The sequence below is a fragment of the Balaenoptera musculus genome, chromosome 4, assembly GCF_009873245.2.
Source record: "Balaenoptera musculus isolate JJ_BM4_2016_0621 chromosome 4, mBalMus1.pri.v3, whole genome shotgun sequence".
In the NCBI taxonomy this organism is placed as follows: Eukaryota; Metazoa; Chordata; class Mammalia; order Artiodactyla; family Balaenopteridae; genus Balaenoptera; species Balaenoptera musculus.
In genome coordinates, this window is record NC_045788.1 from 10,618,327 (window position 1) to 10,641,688 (window position 23,362).

The 23,362-nt window shown below is 36.5% G+C and overlaps 1 protein-coding gene across 8 annotated transcripts in view; it reads left to right on the forward strand.

Moving 5' to 3' along the window:
* The window catches only part of ANKRD28 (ankyrin repeat domain 28), a 175,245-nt gene that overhangs the window by 47,454 nt on the left and 104,429 nt on the right, over positions 1-23,362 (forward strand). For 2 of the 8 annotated variants that reach the window (XM_036851837.1, XM_036851843.1), the window contains exons 1-2: positions 14,013-15,528; positions 16,654-16,737. The exons of 2 other annotated variants lie outside the window; for them this stretch is intronic. In XM_036851837.1, coding sequence (XP_036707732.1) covers positions 15,412-15,528; positions 16,654-16,737 — 201 coding nt within the window. In that variant the 5' untranslated portion in view covers positions 14,013-15,411. Of the gene's footprint in view, positions 1-14,012; positions 15,529-16,653; positions 16,738-23,362 lie in introns of those variants that run through there. 4 more of the 8 variants (XM_036851838.1, XM_036851841.1, XM_036851840.1 and 1 more) reach the window with 3 other exon arrangements.

Consider the following 23,362-nt stretch of genomic DNA (forward strand, 5'->3'; position numbering starts at 1 on the left):
AATCTTTTCACCATTGAGTTTGTGGGCTTTTCATATATGGCTTGTATTATGTTAAGGTAGTTTCCTTCTATTCTTAGTTGGTTGCAAGTTTTTATCATGAAAGGGTGTTGAATTTTGTCAAATGTTTTTTCTGTATCTATCAACATGATTGTGAGTTTTTAAAATCCTTCATTGAGTTAATGTTGTGCATCACATTAATTGAATTTTGTGTGATGAACCATGACTGCATGCCAGAGTTAAGTCCCACTTGGTTATGGTGCATGATTCTATTAATGTGCTGTTGAATTTGGTTTACTAATATTTTGTTGAGGACTTTTGCATCTGTGTTCATCAGGAATATTGACATGTAATTTTCTTTTCTTGTAGTGTCTTTATCTGGCTTTGGTATCAGAGTAATTCTGGCTCATAAAATGAGTTTGGAAATTATTCTTCCTCTTTGGTTTTTTTGGGAAAAGTTTGAGAAGGACTGGCATTAATACTTTAAATGTTTGGTAGAATTCACAAGTAGAGCCCTCTGGTCCTGGGTTTTCTTTGTTGGGAGGTTTTGATTACTGATTCAGTCTCTTTACTAGTTATAGGTCTGCTCAGATTTCCTATTCATGATTCAGTCTTGGTTGGTAGTATGTTTCTAAGTATTCATCCATTTATTCTGAGTTGCCCAATTTGTTGGCATATAATTGTTTATAGTAGTCTCATATTCTTTTTTCCTCCTGTGGCATCAGTTGTAATATTTCCTCTTCCATTTCTGATTTTACTTATTTGAGTTCTCTTTTTTTCTTAGTCTTGCTGAAGATATGTCAGTTTTATCTTTTCAAAAAACCAAGTCTTAGTTTTTTTTTATTTCATTTCTATTGTTTTTATGTTCTCTATTTTATTTCTGCCCTAATCTTACATTACTTCCTTCCTTTCGCTACCTTTGGCTTTTCTCTGTTCTTTTTCTAGTTCTTTAGAAGCAAATTTAGGTTGTTTTGAGATCTTTCCTTTTTAATGTAGGTTCATTGCTAGAAACTTCCCTCTTCGTGCTTTTGCTACATCTCATGAGTTCTGGTATGTTTTGTTTTCGTTTTTGTCTCAAGATATTTTCTGATTTCCCTTTTGATACCTTCTTTGACCCACTGGTTGTTCAGGAATGTGTTTAACTTCCACATTTTCACGACTTCCCTGGTGGTGCAGTGGTTAAGAATCCACCTGCCATTGCAGGGTACAGGGGTTCGATCCCTGGTCCAGGAAGATCCCACATGCCACGGAGCAACTAAGCCCATGTGCTGCAACTACTGAGCCTTTGCTCTAGAGCCTGCGTGCCACAACTACTGAAGCCCGCGAACCTAGAGCCTGTGCTCCGCAATGAGAGAAGCCACTACAATGAGAAACCCACACACTGCAATGAAGAGTAGGCCCCGCTCGCTGCAACTAGAGAAAGCCCACACTCAGCAGTGAAGACCCAATGCAGCCATAAATAAACAAACAAATGCAAACAAATAAAGTAAAAAAAAATTTTTTCCCCCACATTTTCCAGCATTCCCTTCTGCTGTGGATTATTAGTTTCTTCTTAAATTTGGTAAAATATACTTTGTGGACTAAGATGTCATCTGTCCTGGAGAATGTTCTGTGTTTGTTTGAGAAGAAAGTATATTCTGCGGCTGTTGTGTGGAATGTTCTGTATATGTCTGTTAGGTCAGCGGTCCCCAACCTTTTTGGCACCAGGGACTGGTTTCGTGGAACGCCAATTTTCCATGGACCCGGGGGCGGGGGTGGTGATGGCTCAGGTGGTAATGCGAACCATGGGAGTGGCAGATGAGCTTCATTTGCTCACCCGCCACTCACCTCCTGCTGTGCTGCCTGGTTCCTAACAGGCCATAGACCAATACTGGGCCGCAGACGATACGGGCTGCAGCCCACGGGTTGGGGACCCCTGGGTTAGGTTTATAACAGTCTATTTTAAGCCGATAACTTTAACCTCGTACAAAAACTGTACACTTCTTTGCTCCTATGCTTTGTTATTGATGTCACAATTTATATATTTTTATATTGTGAATCATTAATATTTTATAGTTAGTTGTTTTTAATAATTTTGTCTTCTATACTAGAATTAAAACTTATTTACGTACTGCCATTACAGTATAACAGTATTCTGTATTTGTTTATATATTTACCTTTACCAGCACATTTTATACTTTCATCTGTGTTCATGTTGCTTTTTAGCATCCATTCATTCCAACTTGAAGAAAAGCCTTTAGCATTTCTTGTGAAGCAGGTCTAGTGCTGATGAATTCCTTCAGCTTTTGTTTATCTGGAAAAGTCCTCATCTCTCCTTCATTTTTGAAGGACAGTTTTGCCACCTGTATTATTCTTGGTTGGCAGTTTTTGTCTTTCACCACTTTGAATATACCATCCCACTCCCTTCGGGCCTGCAAAGTTTCTGCTGAGCTATCCCATGCAGTCTTATGGGGATTCCCTTGCATATGACAAGTCACTTTTCTCTTGCTGCTCTAACTGTTGACAGTTTGATTTTAATGTGTCTTGGTGTGGATTTCTTTGAGCTTATTTTTTGGGGACCCTGTTGGGCTTCCTGGATGTCTTATTTCCTTCCCTAGATTTGGGGAGTTTTTGGCTATTATTTCTTTGAGTAAGTTTTCTGGCCCTTTTCTCTGTCTTTTCCTGGGACTCCCATAATGTGTATATTGGTCTATTTGATGGTGTCCCATCAGTTCCGTAAGCTTTCTTCATGCTTTTCATTCTTTTTTCTTTTTGTTCCACTGGATAATTTAAAATAATCTGTCTTTAAGTTCACTGATTCTTTCTTCTGTGTGACCTACTCTGATGTGGAATCCCTCTTTTGAATTTTTCAGTTCAGTTATTGTATTCTTCACTTCCAAGATTTTTGTTGGGTTCTTTTTAAATTTTTCTATTTGTTGAAATTTTTACTTTGTCCACATATTGTTCTCTTGATCTCAGTGAGCATTTTTATTACCATTATTTTGGATTCCTTGCCAGGTAATGCATGTACCTCCCTTTCATTTGGGTCACTTACTGGAGCTTTATCTTGTTCTTTTGTTTGGATCATGTTTCCCAGTTTCTTCATTTTCTTTGACTCCTTGTGTTGGTATCTATACTTGTAGAAAAAACAGACACCTCACCCTGTCTTCATGGACTGGTTTCATACAGGGGAAGATCCCAACCACTCAGCCTGGCCAGAGATTCTGGGGCTGTCTCAAAGCTTAGTACTAGTCCAAAACTGCCATCTTTATTCTTAGCAACCCCCAGGCAACTACAGTGTGCAGGATCTTGTCAGCACTCTGAGACAGTTGAGACAGAAGCCAGTCCCTCTGATGGCACCTGGAAAAGTTGGAACATTGGGCACACAGTCCAATTATTTCCCTCTCCAGGGTGAAGCTGGGATCTGTGGGTTTTCCCTCACTTATTCTGTGCTGAGGTGGCATGGAGCGTGGTAGGAGGTAATGGTGAGTCCTTGCATGCTAATCCAAACTACTGTCTTTGTTCTCAGTGGCCCCCAAGCAGCTGGAGTATGTCAGGTCCCATCAGTGCTCTAAGAGACAGAAGCCATGTCCTTGGTCAGCCCCCAGAAAAGTTGGAACATTAGCCACATGGTCCAGCTCTTACCCTCCCCAGGGGAAAACTGGGACCTGGGTTTTTTGCATCTGCTTACACTGCACTGAGCTGGGGGGAGGGGCTCTGGTGAATGCTTCCAAAGGGGTAGACCAAACTGCCTTCTTTGTTCTTAGCTGCCACCAGGTATCTAGAGTATGTCAGAACCCATCAGCACTCTGAGACAGGCAAGACAGAAGCCAGTTCCTCCCGCAGCAACCCCAAGATTGGATGTTAAACGTACAGTTTAGTCCTTTACTCCCCTCCCCAAGGAGAAGTTTGTTGCTGGGGGTTTATTGCCGATTGTATGACACTGCACCAGGGGTAGGAATTATAGCAAAAGGGTGTCTCAGATTTTACTACAGGCTTCAGTGTGGTTGGTTTTGCACAGTCCTGGGGTGTGGAAGCCCCTCAGCTGGTTTCTGGATTTCACAAAGGGAACAAGTCCATGTATTTTTCGTGAATTAGCTTGTCCATGGCTTCTTGTTCACCAGCTTGCTGACATCACTTTCCCTATGTCTTTCCTTTTTGAAAATCAAGTTCTTTAACCTTCACCGTGTTTATCTTGACCTTTACCTTTTTCCCTTAACCCTTTTTGGGTTAAATATTGCCTAATTTATTTTTTTTTCTCACAGTCAAACTTATGGAAAACAACGTAATCAATGGTTGCTACCACCACCTTTGGTACTTCCCTTTCATGAATCAGCCTACTGTTATCAGAAAAGGGACACAAACTCATAAAATATTAGAACTGAAAACAACTATAAAAAATACTTGATCAGTTCCATTTCCTTCGATAGTAAAATAAAGGTACCTAAAGAAAGAAAGTAATATGCTGACAGATAGCTAGCCAATTTTTGTTAACTTAAACCTAATGAACTCTGTGTGGAACCCTAATGTAATGTATGTGAAGAGGCCTCTGCATAATGAAGAAAATGGCACCTATAAAGTTCATGTACTTTGTTCACAAGAAAATATGTTACTGCCTTCAAGCCAGGGTTAATACTGTGATAAAATTAGGGAGGTGTTTATATGTTTTGAGAGAAGAGACAAAGAAAAAAAGAAAGAACTAGTGAGCCATTCAAGTTAAGACAGAAATATTTAGGAAACATCAACTAAGGCCATTATCTCCTAATGTGGTTATTTTACTGTAGAACAGTCTAACAACGTATATTCACATTAGTGACTCTGAACCATCATAAAAATCTAAACTATGTTCTTTTCCTTTAGACAGTAATGTAGATAGTATATTTAAGTCAGTCCTTACAGATTTAAGCCAGTGTTATACAACATGATAGTCACTAGCTGAATGTGGCTGGCTACTGTAACTGAGGAACTTAATTCTTAATTTTGTCTAATTGTCTTAGTTATTGCAAAACTTTTAAGTATGTTTGGAACAACTTGAGCACATGTATTGTAAATTTTATGAAATCTGAATAGAAATCAGTTATTTCCAATGAAAATTTAATGTTTGCATTGAGATATGCTGTAACTATAAAATACACAACAAATTTTGAAGACTTAATTTTTTTTTTTTTTTTTTTTAGAAATTCACGTTCTTTTTTTATTTATTTATTTATTTTATTTATTTATGACTGTGTTGGGTCTTCGTTTCTGTGCGAGGGCTTTCTCTAGTTGCGGCAAGTGGGGACCACTCTTCATCGCGGTGCGCGGGCCTCTCACCATCGCGGCCTCTCTTGTTGCGGAGCACAGGCTCCAGAGGCGCAGGCTCAGTAATTGTGGCTCACGGGCCCAGTTGCTCCGTGGCATGTGGGATCCTCCCAGACCAGGGCTCGAACCCATGTCCCCTGCATTGGCAGGCAGATTCTCAACCACTGCGCCACCAGGGAAGCCCTGAAGACTTAATTTTAAAAGTAAAGTATCTGGTAACTATGTTGATTACAAGCTGATACAATATTTTGGATATATTTGATAACACAAAGTATTGTTATAATTAATTTTACCGGTTTCACCATTTTAAAATGTGTTTACTAGAAAATTTAAGTTGCCTATGTGGCTCACTTTATATTTCTTTTTCTATTAGATGGCACTTATTTACACTTTGGGTAGCTAAACTATTATTCTTGCATTATAAATAGTTTTAGTGTTAAATAGTTTTAGCGTTTCAACATTTTTCTCACAAATGTGATCAAGAATAAGTTTTGATATTAAATGTTCTAGCTAGTAGACCATTGGTTTCTTTGAGAAAGCACCCTTCCAGTAAATTAAAGGTGGAAAAATTAACAACAATGAAGTTTATAGATAGCTTTATAAAGGACATCATTTTTTTTATGGAGTGGGCAATTAGACGGTATCTTTACATACCAATTACAATTAATAAATTCATATGCTGCACTCTTACCAGTGACTGATTAGTGGCAGGTATAGTCTATATCTCTTATTTAAGTCTTCTATATATACTGCCTTTTATTGTCTTTTGTATTCTTACCTTGTTAATTTTTTGTGTGTATGATGTAGTACCTCATTTAGGCCATAGAAGGCCTTTTTTCCTCCCAACTTTATTTAGGTATAATTGACAAGTAAAGATTGTGTATATTTAAGGTGTACAGCATGACAATTTGATATACATATACCTTATGAAATGGTTACTACAATCAAACTAAACGTGTTAATTAGCAAATCCATCACTTCACATAGTCATCATTTTTTTCTTTTGTGATAGGAACACAAGATCTACTCTCAGCAAATTCAAAATATACATACAGTGTTGTTAACTATAGTCACCATGCTATATGTTAGATCCCCAGAACTTATTCATCTTAAAACTGAAAGTTTGTACCCTTTGACTAACATCTCCCCTTTTCCCCCACCCTCAAGCCCCTGGCAACCTCCATTCTACCCTCTGCTTCTATGAGTTCACTTTTAAAGATTTCACATATAAATGGAATCATACAATATTTTTCTGTGTCTGGCTTATTTCACTTACTGTAATATCCTTCAGATTCATCCATGTTGTTGGAAATGGCACAGTTTCCTTCATTTTTGTAACTGAATAATATTCCATTGTATGTATGTGTGTGTATGTGTGTGTATATATATATATATATATATATATATACACACACACACACATATATATACATATATATATTCTTTATCCATTCATCTGTCAATAGACACTTAGGTTGTTTCCATATCTTGGCTTTGTGAATAATGATGCAATGAACACAGGAGTACAGACATCTCTTTGAGGTACTGGCTTAATTTCCTTTGGATATATACCTAGAAGTGAGATTGCGGGATCTTGTGCTAGTTTTATATTTAATTTTTTGAGGAACCTCCATACTGGTTTTCATAGTAGCTGTACCATTCTCCATTCCCACCAACAGTGTACAAGGGTTTCCTTTTCTCCATGTACTCACCAACACTTGTTGTCCCATCTTTTTGATGCTAGCTGTCCTAAAAGGTATGAAGTGAAATCTCATTTTGGTTTTGCTTTGCATTACCCTAAAGATTAGTGATGTTGAGCACCTTTTGTTGTTGTCATGTACCTATTGGTCATTCATATGTCTTCTTTAGAAAAATACCTACTTAGGTTTTCGCCCATTTTAAAAATCAGGTTATTTGGTTTTGGGGTTTTTTTGTGGGTGTTTTTGTTTGTGTTTGTTTTTGCTGTTGAGTTGTATGAGCCCTTATATATCTTGGATATTAACCCCTTATCAGATATATGGATTGCAGATATTTTCTCCCATTCTGTAGGTTGTCTTTTCAATTTGCTGATGGTTTGCTTTGCTGTGCAGAAGCTTCTTAGTTGGATGTAGTCCCACTTGTTTTTCTTTGCTTTTGTTGCCTGTGTTTTTGGTGTCATATCCAAAAAATCACTAGGTTGCATAAGGTCTTTGAAGGTGAAGGTGGTATATGACATTTTGTGATCTCTTGGTGTGGTGTGCATAGTGGAGTGGAAATAGTAATAGTAAGTATTTGTTGAATCAGTTGCTATTGTAATTTTGGTGCATGCTTTAAGAATAAGGTATTCTTGCCAAAAGGTTTTTAGATTATTTCAATGTACTGGAGAAGGATTGAACCAAATCTTACCATTCTTTAGGAACTTATTTATTTATTTATTTATTTATTTGGCTGTGTTGGGTCTTGGTTTCTGCGTGAGGGCTTCCTCTAGCTGCGGCAAGCGGGGGCCACTCTTCATCGCGGTGCGCGGGCCTCTCAGTATCGTGGCCTCTCTTGTTGCGGAGCACAGGCTCCAGACGCGCAGGCTCAGCAGTTGTGGCTCACGGGCCCAGCTGCTCCGCGGCATGTGGGATCCTCCCAGACCAGGGCTCGAACCCGTGTCCCCTGCACCAGCAGGCAGATTCTCAACCACTGTGCCACCAGGGAAGCCCTAGGAACTTTTTTATACTCACCTAGAATTAGGCAGCTTTGGGATTGTTAACACTTCATTTTCAAATCATGAGAGTATATGCTAAGATACAGACTTTGGATTAAGATTTGAAACCAACTTTGAGCTTGAAGGGACCTTAGATAAGATACAACAAATCATATTCCCCATTTTATAAATTTGGAAACTGAAGGAGGCCCAAATTGCTTGAACTCTAGTAAGCACTAGTTTCCTAACTCAGAAACCTGGTAGTTGTTGTGATTACCACCTTCTCCCTCACTCCTACATCCAGTTTGTTAGCATGTCCTATAAATCCTGTTTCTAAAATAGATCTGTCTCTCCATTTACATGCCCAGCATCCTAGCTCAGATTACTCATTCTTTTGGTTTCCTGCAGTGGTCCCCTAACTAGTCCTTTGGCTTCCATTCTTCTACTTCATTCCATTCTCTACACCGAAGCCACATAATCTTTTTAAAGCAAATCATGATGACTACCTTGTTTTAAAAGTTTTAATGACTTTTCAATCACTTAATCAAAAATACAGGCTATGTAACTTGGTTGACAAAGCCCTGTGTCATCTGAGTTTGCTGTTCCTCTAGCTGCATCTGCCATTGTCCCTCATGATTGCTTGCTCCAGCCACGTGGACCTTCCTTTAGTTCTTCACCCTCCAAAACTTCTTTTCCTTCTACAGTTTCTCACAGTTTGCAGTTATGTAATATTTATTTGTGTGTAAGCTTCATTAGTGTGTAAGCTTCATTAGAACAAGGATTGACTGTTTGTTCATAATTTTGTTTCCTCGACCTAGCAGAAAGCCTGGCACATAGTAGATGATGAATAGATACAGATGAATGGATGAGTCATTGACTGACTGTATGTTACCGAGCGTCCGTTTCCCATGTATAAATTGTAGAGTAGTACCCGCCAGTAGTGATTGAGGATTCAACGAGAATATGTGTGATAAATATTTGTTTCCTTTTCCCTCTGCTGATTTTCCTTTGCTTACCCAGGGTAATAGTGGATTGTTCTTCAAGCTGTTTTCTGGTCAGTTATTGTTTCTATTAAATTTGTTGTGGCTAGCATTTATAATTCATTTCATTTATTGAAAATGTAAGTGGCTATACTGTACTAGAGTATGAATAGTAGGAGAACAGGGCTGGAAGGGTATATGCCCACTGATTGATGATTAAAGGAAGAGCAACATTCTCACTTAGAGTTAGGTTCAGCTCCATGTGAAGAGACTGAAAATCACAGTAACTTAAATGAGGCAGAACTTATTTCTCTCTAACATGAAAGTCAGGAAGTAGGCAGTCCAGGACTTTTATGGCAGTTCTGTTCCACAAAGTCCTCAGGGACCCAGATCCCCTCTAGCCTAGACTCTGGTCCTTATTTGGTTTTAGATGGTGGCCAGTCATCCATGTTCCAGGAAGCAGAATGGATATGCCATTTGTCCTTTTAGGAAGTTTTCTGGAAGCCACATAACACCTCTACTTAAAATGCTGGTTAGAACTTTGTCCTGTGGCTCCTCACTGCAGGGGAGGCTGGGAAGTATCGTCTTTGTCCTGTGGGACTCTGTACTTACCTAAAAACTTGAATGTTCTAGTTGAATGGAAAATGGCAAGAATGGATGCAGAATATAGGTCTTTGCAAAGAACACATCACATTAATAATGTGTTAATGTTTTAACACTATGTAGTATATAGTAATATTATAATAATGAAAGGGTTAATAATTATTGTTATGCTGGTAGGGTGAAACCAGTTGAGATCTTAAGGTAACATTGATGGTCATTTTGGAAGTATGATAGGTAAACATTAAAGAAATGATCTAGTTGATAAATACATTACACATAGAGAATTAAATCTGATCTCTTATAAGGATTTTGAATTCATCATTTTAAAAACATATAGTGACATTTTTGCGGTGGCTGTACTAATCACAGGGAAATCTGACCAGTAGCCTAGAGAGCAGCTGTTTCTTGATCCCCCCCTTTCCTTGCACCCCCATTTGCTTTTAAATCTGTTCATAAGACTTTTTCTAAAGTATATGGACTGATGAGGCATGTAACTCAGGATTGTTCAGGATCCTTGAACTATGAGAAATGTTTCTGAAACATGATTTGAACTCACTTATCCCACAAGCTTTTTATTTTTTAATACTCAGAGACTAGTTTGGCACAGAGTAACCACTTAGCATACCCTAAATAAGATATTTTATTCTATAGTAATCAATCTGGAGTTCACAGATTCGTAAGAGATAAGACAAGCTTTGGGTTGACTCTCTATGCAGAAAGGAAAAATCATTTGTGTCAAAAAAAGAAATTCTGTTGTAACAAAATTGGGAGCCTAAAAATAATCTTTCAGGATGTTTTTTATCAGTAAAATGAAGGTTTTAAACCATCTTTTCCATTAAGAGACTCTGTGTGAAGAGTAGGAGTAAGCTTTTGATAGGGTACATTTTAGCATAAAGAATGGAAGGATTATCAAGTTGTCAGGGTTGAAATTGTTGGCCTATTAAAAAATTAATCAAATTTGGCCTAAAAAGTAAATGCCTCAAGAAAAAACCACATCCCCTTGCCATTGTTCAGCTGAAAAAAGAAGCAACAACAACAAAAACTTAAGTTGTGTGAATTTAAATTTGCACAATTATTGTCAATAATTTTTCATCACGGGTATTTTCTCCATTCCTAATTTCTTAAATACTTATTTACCTGTGTCCTTTTCCTCTAAGATGTGAGTTCCTTGAAACTAGGGGGCCTGTCTTATTCAGGAGGAGATATAAAACAGTGTTATATGATGCTGTTAACTTATATATAGTATTTCAGTATTTTTTATAATTTAATATATTATGGGCCAGTCCTTTTTACCCTTTCCCTAGACTGTAAAATACAGTGAATGTGGAGGAATGCCAAACCCTGTAGTCTTACTTCTTGCCTAAGTTTACTGCTCCCTCCCCCAGTAACACTTAATAAACACTGGAGTGTAAAGACAAGCTTCTAAAGTCTCTCTAGAGGCCTGAAAAGGGCGGGGACTTAGTAACTGAATGGGATCTCCAGACACCAGTCTGAATCACCTCACCAGTAGGGGGAGGTTTTCAGTAGCCCTCTTTTTGACTCTGTGTCTTCACAATGGATATCTTTCAACTCTCCTAAATATCTGTAATAATAATATTATCTTTATTTTAAACTTCACTATTAATAACACTATAAAGTAGATTCTGTTCAGTTCTTTAATAGATGTTGAAATGATTCATGGGAAAGTTAAATAACTTGCTCAAGGTCACACAGTTAGATTTGTTAGGGAAGCCCGATTAGATTAGTTTGGCTACAAAGCCTATCTTCTCAAACACTGTGCTGTTACTGTATGTCTCCTAGGTAAAAGTCTCTGGAGATTATTATTCTTGGAAGTCTAAGAAATTTAGACTCAGGGAATTTAAGTAGTTTGCCCAGGGACACAGCTAATAAATAATGGAATCAGAATTTGAACTCCAGGTAGGCTGACTCCTGAGCCCGTAGTGTTAGCTGTCATTCAGCATCATTGTTTTATATGCTGTCAACTTACGTTGAATACATTTAAGTTGCTTTCCCACTAGAGGCACGAAACTCATTCTGTTGCACTTTAAAGCCTCCCGTGTTTACAGGTTAAAGCATATGAATCCTCCCCCCATTGTCTTTTGTAATTTTGCTACTCTATTCCAGAGTTCTTGTGACATAATATAATTTATTTCAATGAAATTATTTACAGATGGAAAAAATTGGAAGGAAAAAATATGTGTATAACACAGCCCCTGCCTTCAAAGAGCTTGCTTTCTGGTTGGGAAAAACCTAAGTATGGAAGTTGACCTAGAACAGGAAAACAGGATGTACCTGCTTAAGCCTTAAGTAGGTGAACTTATACACTGGATACTTTAGAACAAGTTAAAATTGTCCATATAAAAAGAGATTTTGTTTGGGGGTGTGGGCAGAACCCTGACAGTGACAGTAGAATATAGGATATTGTTACTGTAGTGGTTTCGTTTTCAAATACTTCAGACATCAAGGTGATAGTTTTTATTTAGCCTTGTGGTGACAGTTAACATCATTTTTGAATGTCAAAATATTTGCATGTCTTTAACTTGACTTAAAACCATTTATATATTTTAAAATAACCGAATTTTTGGGCTTCCCTGGTGGCGCAGTGGTTGAGAATCCGCCTGCCAACGCAGGAGACACGGGTTCGAGCCCTGGTCCGGGAAGATCCCACATGCCACGGAGCAACTAAGCCCGTGGCCACAACTGCTGAGCCTGTGCTCTAGAGCCCACGAGCCACAACTACTGAGCCCACGTGCCACAACTACTGAGCCCACGTGCCACAACTACTGAAGCCCGGACACCTAGAGCCCATGCTCCGCAACAAGAGAAGACACCGCAATGAGAAGCCTGCGCACCGCAACGAGGAGTGGCCCCTGCTCGCTGTAACTAGAGAAAGCCTGCACACAGCAACAAAGACCCAAGGCAGCCAAAAATAAATAAATAAATAAATTTATTAAAAAAAAAAAAATAACCGAATTTTTAGCATAGTATCTTGGTACAGTTATGTTAAGGTTACAGGTTTTTTCATAAACTGATACCTAATGGCGTTTGTTGTTAAATTCTGGCACTCTTATTTATCTATATCATGCTGGTTTTTTTGTTTTTTTTGGTAAGTCAACTGGCTTAAACGTGTGAGGTAACGCTAGCCCTGAAGTACCTATTTTAAAATAACTTGTTTGGGAATATTATCGCGGTAAATAGTATGTTCCTTTGTTACCTAAACTTTTCGCAATCATTATACATTGTTTGTCTTTTAAAATCACTTTTACAGTCTATTTTGCAATTATAGGTCGCAAAGCTCTCAGGAGAGTGTGTGCGTACAATCAGTGGAAGCAGAGTAGATTAGAAAGAGCATGTGTTTGTAATTAGGTACAACTTTATTAATTTGCCTAACTTTGGATATAATATTTAATTTCTAAGTCTGTTTTTTTCTTCTATACTATGGCAGTGTAGCAAGGTCACTGTGAGTATTAAATGAGAATGTATAGCACCTAGCACATCACAAATGTTCAAGAATAACTATTATGTTTATTAATAAGAATTCTGGTTGATAGAAGAAGGAACAAAGATTGAGGAGGTCATGGTATTTTCTTAGTAGTTTTCCTGTGGGGAAATATCCCCATCCTTGAGTAAGCAGAGAAGCAGGGAGGAAACAGAGAAAGCCAACAATAAATTGGTTGTTTTTGACACTTATTTGTAGCTTGGGATAATTAATTTTATAGGAAGGGAGAAGATTCTTTGCTTTGTGTTACCCTGTGCCTTTTCACTACCAAAGACTTGAAACAATAGTTTTACATAGCTATTTAACAGATTTAAGGCTTTATTCCACATCTAGATGGGAAGATAGAATTATTTCTTTTGTGAAATTCAAGTGATCAATAGAATTTTACAATTATAATTTCTAAAATATGAAATTTTTATTTTTTCCCTTTCAAAATATGACTTGGTTGATTAAATTCGACAACTTAGAAATTGTTAGTAAATCTTAAATTTCTTTTGTTTAAACTTTGTGCATCCTTGAAAATAACATCTAGTAGATTAAAAATGGTCTTGGTAAAATAAGAAAAAGAAAACGTTAGGTTCATGGTATTTATATTCTCATAAAATGCTTCTTTATCTCTAGTTCTCTTTTATGGATTCACTGCAGACATTATCACTGCAGCTGTCACTATAGGGTTAAACATTTGCTGTATTGTAACATATGAAAGCAGTTAAGCTGTTTGGAATTGTTTACTTGCTAAAACCAGTGTTAGTCAGCAGAGGCAGTACACCAGATTTCCTTGTGGCTTTTCGTGGAAAATGTTAAAAGCGCACTCATTTTTCAGTTACAGAGTTTTTTAGTTTGATCTGGATTAGTCACAGAACTGGCATGAACCTTCTCATTGTGAAGGCTGTCCAAATGCACTATTTTTTTTCTCCTGCTAGAGGAAGTTGCATCCTGAGCAGTAGCTCAGCTCTCTGGTAAGTGTAACATGTGAGCATTACTAGGCATTTCATTCTGCGGTTCTGCAGTCTTTGCTCTTCAGACTGTTGCTCAATTGAAATGCTACTGTGGCGCCGATCCTGAGGTTCTCTATTTTTTAAGGACCTACTCATTTGGAGGTGTCAGTGGCATTTTGAGAGATCATCTGAAGAACAGGAAAGCATCTGAAATCGACTGAAAAGGGTAACTCTAGCGGTTTTCACAGTGGAAGGAAACTATACTGGCACAGAGGCAGATGATTGAATAAAGTAGTTGGCTCAAAGAAGATGCACAGTCTGCTGTTTCTTCCTCTGAATGAAGACTCTTTAATGGAAGCTGTATTCATGTGGAGATCAAAGAAAACACTGGAATGATAAACTACTGGGGTTTTTTTCCCTTCTCTTTTTTAAAAATGAAAAGCCTGAAGCAGTAATTTGAGCTCAGATGCCTTCTCAGCCTGCCTCTTCCATTTGGATTCTCCGCTAACACCATTTCCGCCTGGTGTCTGTGTCCTTTTGCTGGAGTAGCTACAGACCACTGCCTGATGGAGGAAGAATGAACGCTCTGCCTTGCCTATGCTGTCGATGGGAATAAAGCTAACTGTGTTTCTTATATGGAATATCTGGATTAATCAAGCCATATTCTAGTACCAAGAGTCCTATTGTCTCTTGTGGTCTGACTCATCGCATGTAAATGTACTGCAGCTTTGCTATTAATGCAGAGTGTTGTTTTGTTTTTTTTTTTCTTTCTCAAACACAGAAAGAATTGTCAACCTCTGAGCAACATTTTGAGAATTTGTATTGAGCTCTAGATGTATTTTTTTTTCTGGATAGTATCAGCATTAAACCAGTGAAGCTGAAGAAATGAAGACAAATTAGAAGTGGAAACAGAACAATGAGATTTTATTTTTTATTTTCAATTATAAGCAAGCCAGCTACTGGTAACTATATGACCTTGCAGGCAAGAGCGGGTACAGCTGCGATCTTCTCTGTCACAGCAGTTGTTTCTCATCTTATTCTGCAGCGTGTGTTGATGTCACCCAGACAGTGATCTTTTTATGCAAGTAAATTTCTGTGAAACAGAGGGATATGACTGTTTTGGTAGGGGAAAAATATTTTTAAATGAGCTTGTCCTGGACTCAGTTTTAGTTATTGACATGTTGATGTCAAATTTCTTTTGAGTTTTACAGTAACCCAACAGAAAATAACAGAATTGTTTTCTTAGTAAGTTACAAGTATGTAGTTATAATTTATAATTTTAAACTTCACTTTTTCCGATAGTATTTATTAACTTTAAAAAACCAGCTGCGCTGTTCAGAGAATGATTCTAAGTGTTGTACAGAAGAGGAGGAAAAACTACTTGTACTCTTCCAACTGTGACTTTTATCACATAGCTTAGAATTCAGTTTTTTAAAAGAGCGAATGAGTCGAGTGTGTATTGTTGTTTTGGAGGAGGTAGAAGATGAGTCTCCTGCATTCATTTCTAAATTGCCACAGGAAAATAAGTCCCTACATTCTCCACCTTTGGGAAGTGTGTTGGTAAGATATGAGAGTTTATGTTTACTGTATTCTACTGAACTAGTAGGGTAAATTTTATTTTTTAAGAATAAATGTAATTTGCACTAGTTTCATTAAAAACCCAAATTAAAGCAGTATAGGTGTGTGAATATGATGCAATATTACTTGTATATGAATGCACACATTTCTGATTTTCACTTTTTCAGATGTTTAGGTAACATTTCAGACTTTATCTCTTAATCTCTAAAAAAGACTTTTAAAAATAATTTGAGGATAGTAGTTATAGCAACCACATTTCTGTTTTCACTTAGTGGTTTTAAAAACCAATATAACAAGAATGAGGAACTGTATGTTTTAGGAAAGGTTGACTACTGCCAGCAACACCGAGGCACAGCCTTTTCTGTAATGAATTGTATGTATTTACATGCAAGGCTGTTATATGAAAAAGAGTCAGAGAGTCTTTAATCGTATTTTTAATGCTATTGTCAATTGATTTCTTGTTTGACTAGTATAATATGATACCTTATCAGGCAGGCTGTGTCGTTGATTAAGAACTTGTTATATTTAGATGTTCACGTGTCTGCCTCTTCATGTTATTCAGGTTTACAGTAATTTTTGGTCTTTGAATAGTAGTGATTTTCATCAACTGCCAGATTTTCTTTTTTTGGGTGTTTATCTTTATACATGTAATACTAACCCATGGAAGTTCTTTTGGTGCCCCAAACAGAACTTTTCAAGGAGGCCTTCGAGGGCCTCCACATGGGCTAGGAACTACTTGTTTGACAAGTTATGTCCCACAAGTAGATGTTGAGATGTCACACTTGTATTTGGAAGAGACTTTCTTTTTACCGTATGTATATTCAAAAGGCCTCCACTCATATAAAATAAAATCTGATTATGCTTATTATGCTACCTAATTTTGGTCATACGGTATTGATTTTTTTTTTTTTAATTAGGCCTTTTTTTTTTCCAAGGAGGAATCCTGTACTTTCATATGATTTGACTTCATGAAACTTGGTTCATGTCAAAAGCCAAGTGATTATTATGATAGGGAAGAAAATTTTTAGATTTAAAAGTTATGTGGAAATAGCTTTAGAATCATCCATGTGGTGTGATTAATGTTTTTATTACTCTCTTGTATTTTAGCCATCACTGGTGCAAGCTATATTTAATGGAGATCCTGATGAAGTTCGAGCACTAATATTTAAGAAAGAAGATGTTAACTTTCAGGTAAAACAGTTTCGCTGATACCAGCCTTGAAACCTACTTTCCTAGAGTTATGATTTTTGTTAAAAGACATAACACAATTCTGTAACAGCTGTTTTAAACGAGGGTAGAAGGGTCTTGAAGCAAACAGGAAGGGACTGGACATATATTCAGGGTAATAACTAAAACACAGGAGAACCAGGAGCCAATGAGGGTTTTTTGTTCCCCCAACTTTGTACTTTGAAAATTTTCACAGAATAGTTGAAAAAAGACTTTGAATACCCATATAACCTCCACTTATATCCAGCATTGATAACATTTACTACATTTGCTTTCTCTCCCATATTTACACAGATTATATTTCTACTACACATATATTTTTTTCTTTCTTTTGCTGAATCCCATTTGAAAGTAAGTTATAGACATCATGACACTTCACTGTCAGATACTTGTGTGCATTTCAGATGAGGGTTCTTTTTTTGTGAACTTGAGAGAAGAGACATGTCTATAAAATTTATAATATATCTAACTTGATTGTGAGATCAAATTTGCTTTCTGTGAATAACATTATACACAAAGACTCATCTGTTTGGGGTCTTGCAGTAAATAAAGGCATATTGTTTGAAAATTCCTCAGACTTTTAAAGATACAGTGGATTTAACAGGACTGACGTGAGGGACAGTTTTAGAAAGAGTGGGCATATGGATAATTTCTTTCCATATGTGTTTCTCCAGTGGCCAAACTTTTTTTAATTTACTAAATTGAGGCTGAAAATATATAATTAACTATAATAAGATCAAATTTATTAATGTATATATTTTTACTGGAAGTGAATGTTTTCAGTATCTTTTTCATACATAATTCAGTTCTCTGAATGATGGAGAGTGGGGAGAGGTCATTATTCCTAAGGTCCCTATAGCAACAGCAAAACATGACCTGGAATTGATTGGCCAGTTCTAAGAAAGCTGTGCTCTGCCAGCTCATCTCCAACTCTCATCTTTTCCCCCATTCTTTTGGACAGTTCTATTGTGACCACTTGATGTGATGTTAAGTAGATATAAGAGGTATTTATCTTATTTTTAAAGGTTGAATTAACTGAATAGATTTGAATCTTTAACTAAAATGGTTCATCATTACATTTTTTTCCTTAAACATTCCTAAGTGAATTGCATTTAAGTTTACATTTATTGGAAACATGCACTAGTTTAGGATTTATTTTAAACGGAGCGCTGGTCACTTTACGTAATTGGGGTGTTCTAGAGAGTCTACTTTACGTAAGACAGAAAATAACTATAAGGGTATAGACTAAGGAAAAGGAGAAAAAGGCTTTCTGTTCTGTTTAACTCTAGTATTTTTTGTTTGTTTGTTTTAAATGGAACTAACAAATCTCATCTTGGTGAGAAAGTTTGGACTATAATCCTACTTAACCATGGTTAATTTCTCCATCATTACAAAGTCTTATTATAGCCAACTGCTTTTCTGCCATAATAATCAAATTATCTTAAGTTTTTAAAATTTTATGCTCAAAAAATCATTTTTGAGCATCAGTTTATTCTGCTGTGATGTCCTTGGGAGGTATTGTGTTATCTGTAACTAGTGTGTGACCCCCTAACTTTAATGACTTTCAGCTTCTGCTTTTCTCCTTATAGATTCCTTTCCTTGCTTACTTTTAAAACATCGTTTCTTAACATCTCCTAGCTTGTTCTCTTGCTCTGAAACTTAGAACCAAGCTTAGAACTAAAAGTCTTGTTAGTGCTTCAAAGCAATAGACCCTTCTTGAGAGTGACTTTGTCTTCAGTGATTCATGGGTTTTTGACAAATTTTTTTACAGTTGCTTTTCTTGTGTGACTCTTCATAGTTGAGAGTATAGTCATAATTATCAGATGTGTTAAGTCTTTGGCCATTGTTCTAATTTAGGATGGTAGTTGTTTTTTTTTTTTTCCTATTTTTGTCCTCTATGATAAGGAATCGCATAGAGTTTTAAGAGGCAGGTATGTATGTTTGTATGTGCAAGTGTGTGTAATAAAACTTACACTGTTTTGTAATATAAAACCCACTCACTCTTAATAGGTAATAAAATATTTTTAAGCTTTATGTCAGTGCGACAGTGGTGTTTTTCTAAAATAGATTTATTTAAGTGAGTATTTGAGAATAACAGCTGACTTTTTGAAATTTACATTTTTTGCAGTTATTTTTATAAAATTTTAGAGTGGGTAAAAGAGCTCAGATTTGGTTCTATACTGTTAAGTAAACATTGTTAATTATTTTAGGTTAGCTTCTTGAGTCATATCCTGAAGTTCTGAATACTGTGGACCACTAAATAGCATCTTTCTTAGTAACACACCTAATTGATTTTTTAAAAACTAATATAAAATATTACACATTCATATTATTTGGTCTGAGAAGGAAGTCTTTTATTGTAGAAGCTAGCTGAGATGATTTCACTAGAAAATACTGGAGTTTTATATTTGGAGGTTTTGGGCCACAAGTAGTTGACTGTCTGAGTAAATATAGGTTTATTGCTTATATAGTAACTTAATCCAGAACAAGGTGATTGGTGGGGGGTTGGTTAAGACAGTAATGTCATATCTCTGAGTGAGCTTCTCTGTGAGACTCTTGGCTTTCTCCTCCTGCTGAAGAAATGATTGTTGTATCCTGCACTCAAGACAAACAGCCAGAGAAAGTGGAAAGGGAATTCTCCCTGTACATTTCCTTTTCTTCTTTTTTAATCAGGCAAAAAGATCTTTTCCAGAATCCCCACAAAACTCCCCCTGAGTTTCCTCGGTTACAAGCCCACTGTAAACCAGTCCACCAGCAGAGGTAGAAGGGGATTAACTTTTTGCTTAGATCAGTCATTGTTCATCACCTGGTTCATCCCCTAGGGTGAGAGGCTTATCATCAGTGATTATATTGCACTCCGTATCTGGAGAAAATCAGCATTTTCATGAAGGAATAAAAGGGAAATAGTTGTTTGGATAGGTAACCTAGTAGAAGAAGATTTTTTATTGCCTAAAAAATAGTTGAAATAGCAAACTTTTAGAAAAATAAGTAACTTGGATATGGAAGAAGCACTGTAAAACAAACAGGTGAAACAGTCAAAAAAAATTTAAAGGCAGTTTGGTATATATAATGTAAAGAACAGTTGGAACATAAGTTGTAAGACCTAAGTGCTTCTATCTTCTTACCCTTATGCTACATGAACAAATCCATTTCACTTATTAGGACTCACTTTTCTTTTGTAAAATGTGTGGGATTACATTAATGGCCTTCATGTTTTTTTCATGCCCCAAATTTGGGATGCTCTAAATATTCCAAGTGACCTTGAATGATCTCCTGCTTTTGCCCAGAAGGTTTCATTTGTATTTTCAGATTTATGTGGCCAAAATAATAATAATAATAAATGTCTTTCCCTAGGATTTACCAGAACTTAATGACATGCCATGTTGTGGAGCCCAAATAATTTAATTTGAAATATTAATAACACATTTCAGAGGAAAGGTATGACTTTATAAGAAAATTTTCTACAAGCAGAAATTGTTTTTCTTAATCCACAGTGATAGAAATTGGTGTTAATTATAGACTTTATTTCAGAGACAGTGATGTGCCTAAACATTTTTATGGTACCTGCTTTAACTCACACAGCAATCTTGTAAAGCTGGTAGGTTAACATTTCCATCCCACCAATAGGTGACAGAACTAAAACTTAGAAAGTATATAGCAGAACAGACATTTGAACCTATGTAGATTTGGCAGAAGCTGGGGAAATAAAAAAGTAAATTGGAGAGAAATACTTTTTCTTTTGCCAAATAGTGCCATAAAGCAATAATTGTTAAAAAATGGATTTTTCCCCCTAAAAGTTATATCCACATTCTTTGTGGACTCCTACCTTTTAGACTGTAATACAAATGTGATCCTGATTTTCATAGTCAAGTGCTATTAAATTTTAGCATTGCAAATGAGTGAATAAACAAGGCTCCCTTAGTGCCATGTTTTTTGGCTGGTTAAAAATGTCATTCGAAGTAGTGTCAGACTGGGGGTAATTATAATCTAGCCAACACCGTTTTTAGTGTTTAAAACAGGAAGTCTTAGATTATGACTTCTGTGACTGTGACCCTTTTTAAACTCAAAAGAATTGATTAAGAGCTAGTCAGTAGATCTTGCCTGTATCATATAAACTTGATAATTTTGAAAATGCTACCTTGTATATTTTACATATTGGTTTCTGAATTCAGATGTACTTTTTTATTCAGAATATTTTGGGATTGATTTTGCCAAAGTAGTCTTCAAAATTATTAACATCTTCTAAGCTTTCAGAAATACTTTCTGGGATCATTGAAATGATGTTGCTTTTACTTTGTCAGATAAAGTGTTTGGCAAATACATACATGTACATGTACGTATATGTGTGTGTGTACATCACACAAGCATATCATTTGTTTTCATTATTAAATTGTAATAAGATAGTTGGCAGTTTACACAAAGTAGTAAACCATAAGTTTACACAGGTTGCCTGAATTCCACCCACCCTCATTCTTCACAGTGTTCTCTAGTCTTTTCTGGAAATTAGCAAGAAGTGCTCTAATCTTTAATAAATCTTTCTTGTGACCACAAGTCGCTTCTGCTGGCTGTCAGTACACCAAGCTGTTGATGTTTCTGGAGAGGTTCTTAAAAACCTCCTCACTCAGTTACTTGAGGTTATGTGAACTCTCTGTCCCAAAACTGTATGTGTGTACATGGTCTTCTGTAGTTACAGTAATTAGTATTGTGGCCTGCAAACCTCCAGCCCCATCTCAAGTGTACCCACCCAGTTCCCAGCTGGCTTCCATGGAGCATGGAGTGAAACGGGGAGGTAGTGAAGAGAGAAGAACCAGGTCGGCCTCCACCCTGGAGAGGGTTGCCCTGTAGTTTCTCCATCCCTAGAAACTGTACCTCTCTTCTGTTCTTGCCAGTGCTTCTAGATTTCAGCCTCAGATTTTTAAATTTTCTTCACCAATGTTCTTGTTTCCTCCAAGATCTGTAAACGAGCGTATGTTCCATGTCATTGTGACTAAATGGCTGTTATGCTGGTCCTGAAACAAAGGAGGTTTTGTGTAATGAAACCAGCTGTTTTTGCAGCTAGAAACTGGTGGTGATTTATCTTTGTATTCCATTCATTGTTTTTTATTTAGCATATATGTTTCTTCATTTTCCTTTTTTCATCCCGTATATTTGGGGAATCAGTCCATACCAGTCTAGAGAGAGCTTCCTTATTCTTTATAATCACATAGTTCTACACTTAGGTGTTTATAACATTTTATTTAACCAGTCCCCCTCTTGGAGGGCATTTGGGTTATTTTTAGTCTTTATTGCTAATTGGTAATAAATGAGATAAATTCACCAAGTAAACAGACATTCTGGTGGCCAAGCAAAACTTTAATTTAATTTTTTTTAAAGTAAAAGGTTTATTTAGAGGGATACACACTCCATAAACAGAGTGTAGGCCGACTGAGAAGGCGAGAGCATGCAAGCAAAACTTAGAATGTTGGGATTTATTATGAATTATTTAAATATATTATCAACTTCCCAAATAGACTAAATGTCCTCTGAGTCCTTTATTTGAAGCAATTTTAGTGGACATGTTTGTATAAATTGGTGGTGGGTAAATAGTGATAGTTATATAGCATAGTAAAAATGTCATAGATTGTGTCCTAAATTTCAGCCTGAGCTGAAATTACTAATTGGTCTGGTAAGTCTCATCTAGCACCTCAGCCTATTTTTATTTAAGTTTTATTGAGGTATAATTGACATGCAATAAATTGCATATATTTAAAGTGTATAATTTCATAAGTTTTGACATGGGTGGGTATATGCCTGTGAAACCATCACCACAAACAAGATAGTTAACATTCCCATCATTCCCAAAGGATTCCATTTGCCCCTGACCTCTGATCTGCTTTGTGTCACTATAGATTAATTTGAATTTTCCAGAGCTTTATACGATATGTTCTCCTTTTATCTAGCTCTTTTCACTCAGCATAATTATTTTGAGATTCATCCATGTTGAGGCATGTGTTGTTAACAGTTCATTACTTTCTGTTGCTGAATAGTATTCAGTTGTATCAATATACACAATTTGTTTATCCACTCACCTGTTGATAGAGTTTGAGTTGTTCTTCTTTTTCATCTGTTACAAATAAAGCTACTGTGAAGGCATGTCTACAAGTCTTTGTATGAACATATGCTTTCCTTTCTCTTGGGTAAATATATGCTGGTGGAATGGTCAAACCATATGGTAGGTGTATGTTTAACTTTTTAAGAAACTGCCAGCTGTTTCCGTACTGGTTATACCATTATACATTCCCACCAACGGGATATGAGAACTACAGTTTTTTCCACATCTTGCCAATATTTGGTATGATTAGTCTTTTCTAATCTTAAACATTCTAATAGATGAGTATGTCACTGTGGCTTTAATTTGCATTTCTGAGGTAACTGATGATGTTGAGCATCTTTTCATTGCTTCTTGGCAATCTTTGTATCCTTGGTGAAATGTCTTTTCAAATGTTTTTGCTCGTTTTTTTCCTTATTGGATAGTTTTCTTACTTTTGAGTTTTATATGTTCTGGACACAAGTCCTCAATCTGTGGCTTTATTTTCACTCTCTTATGAGT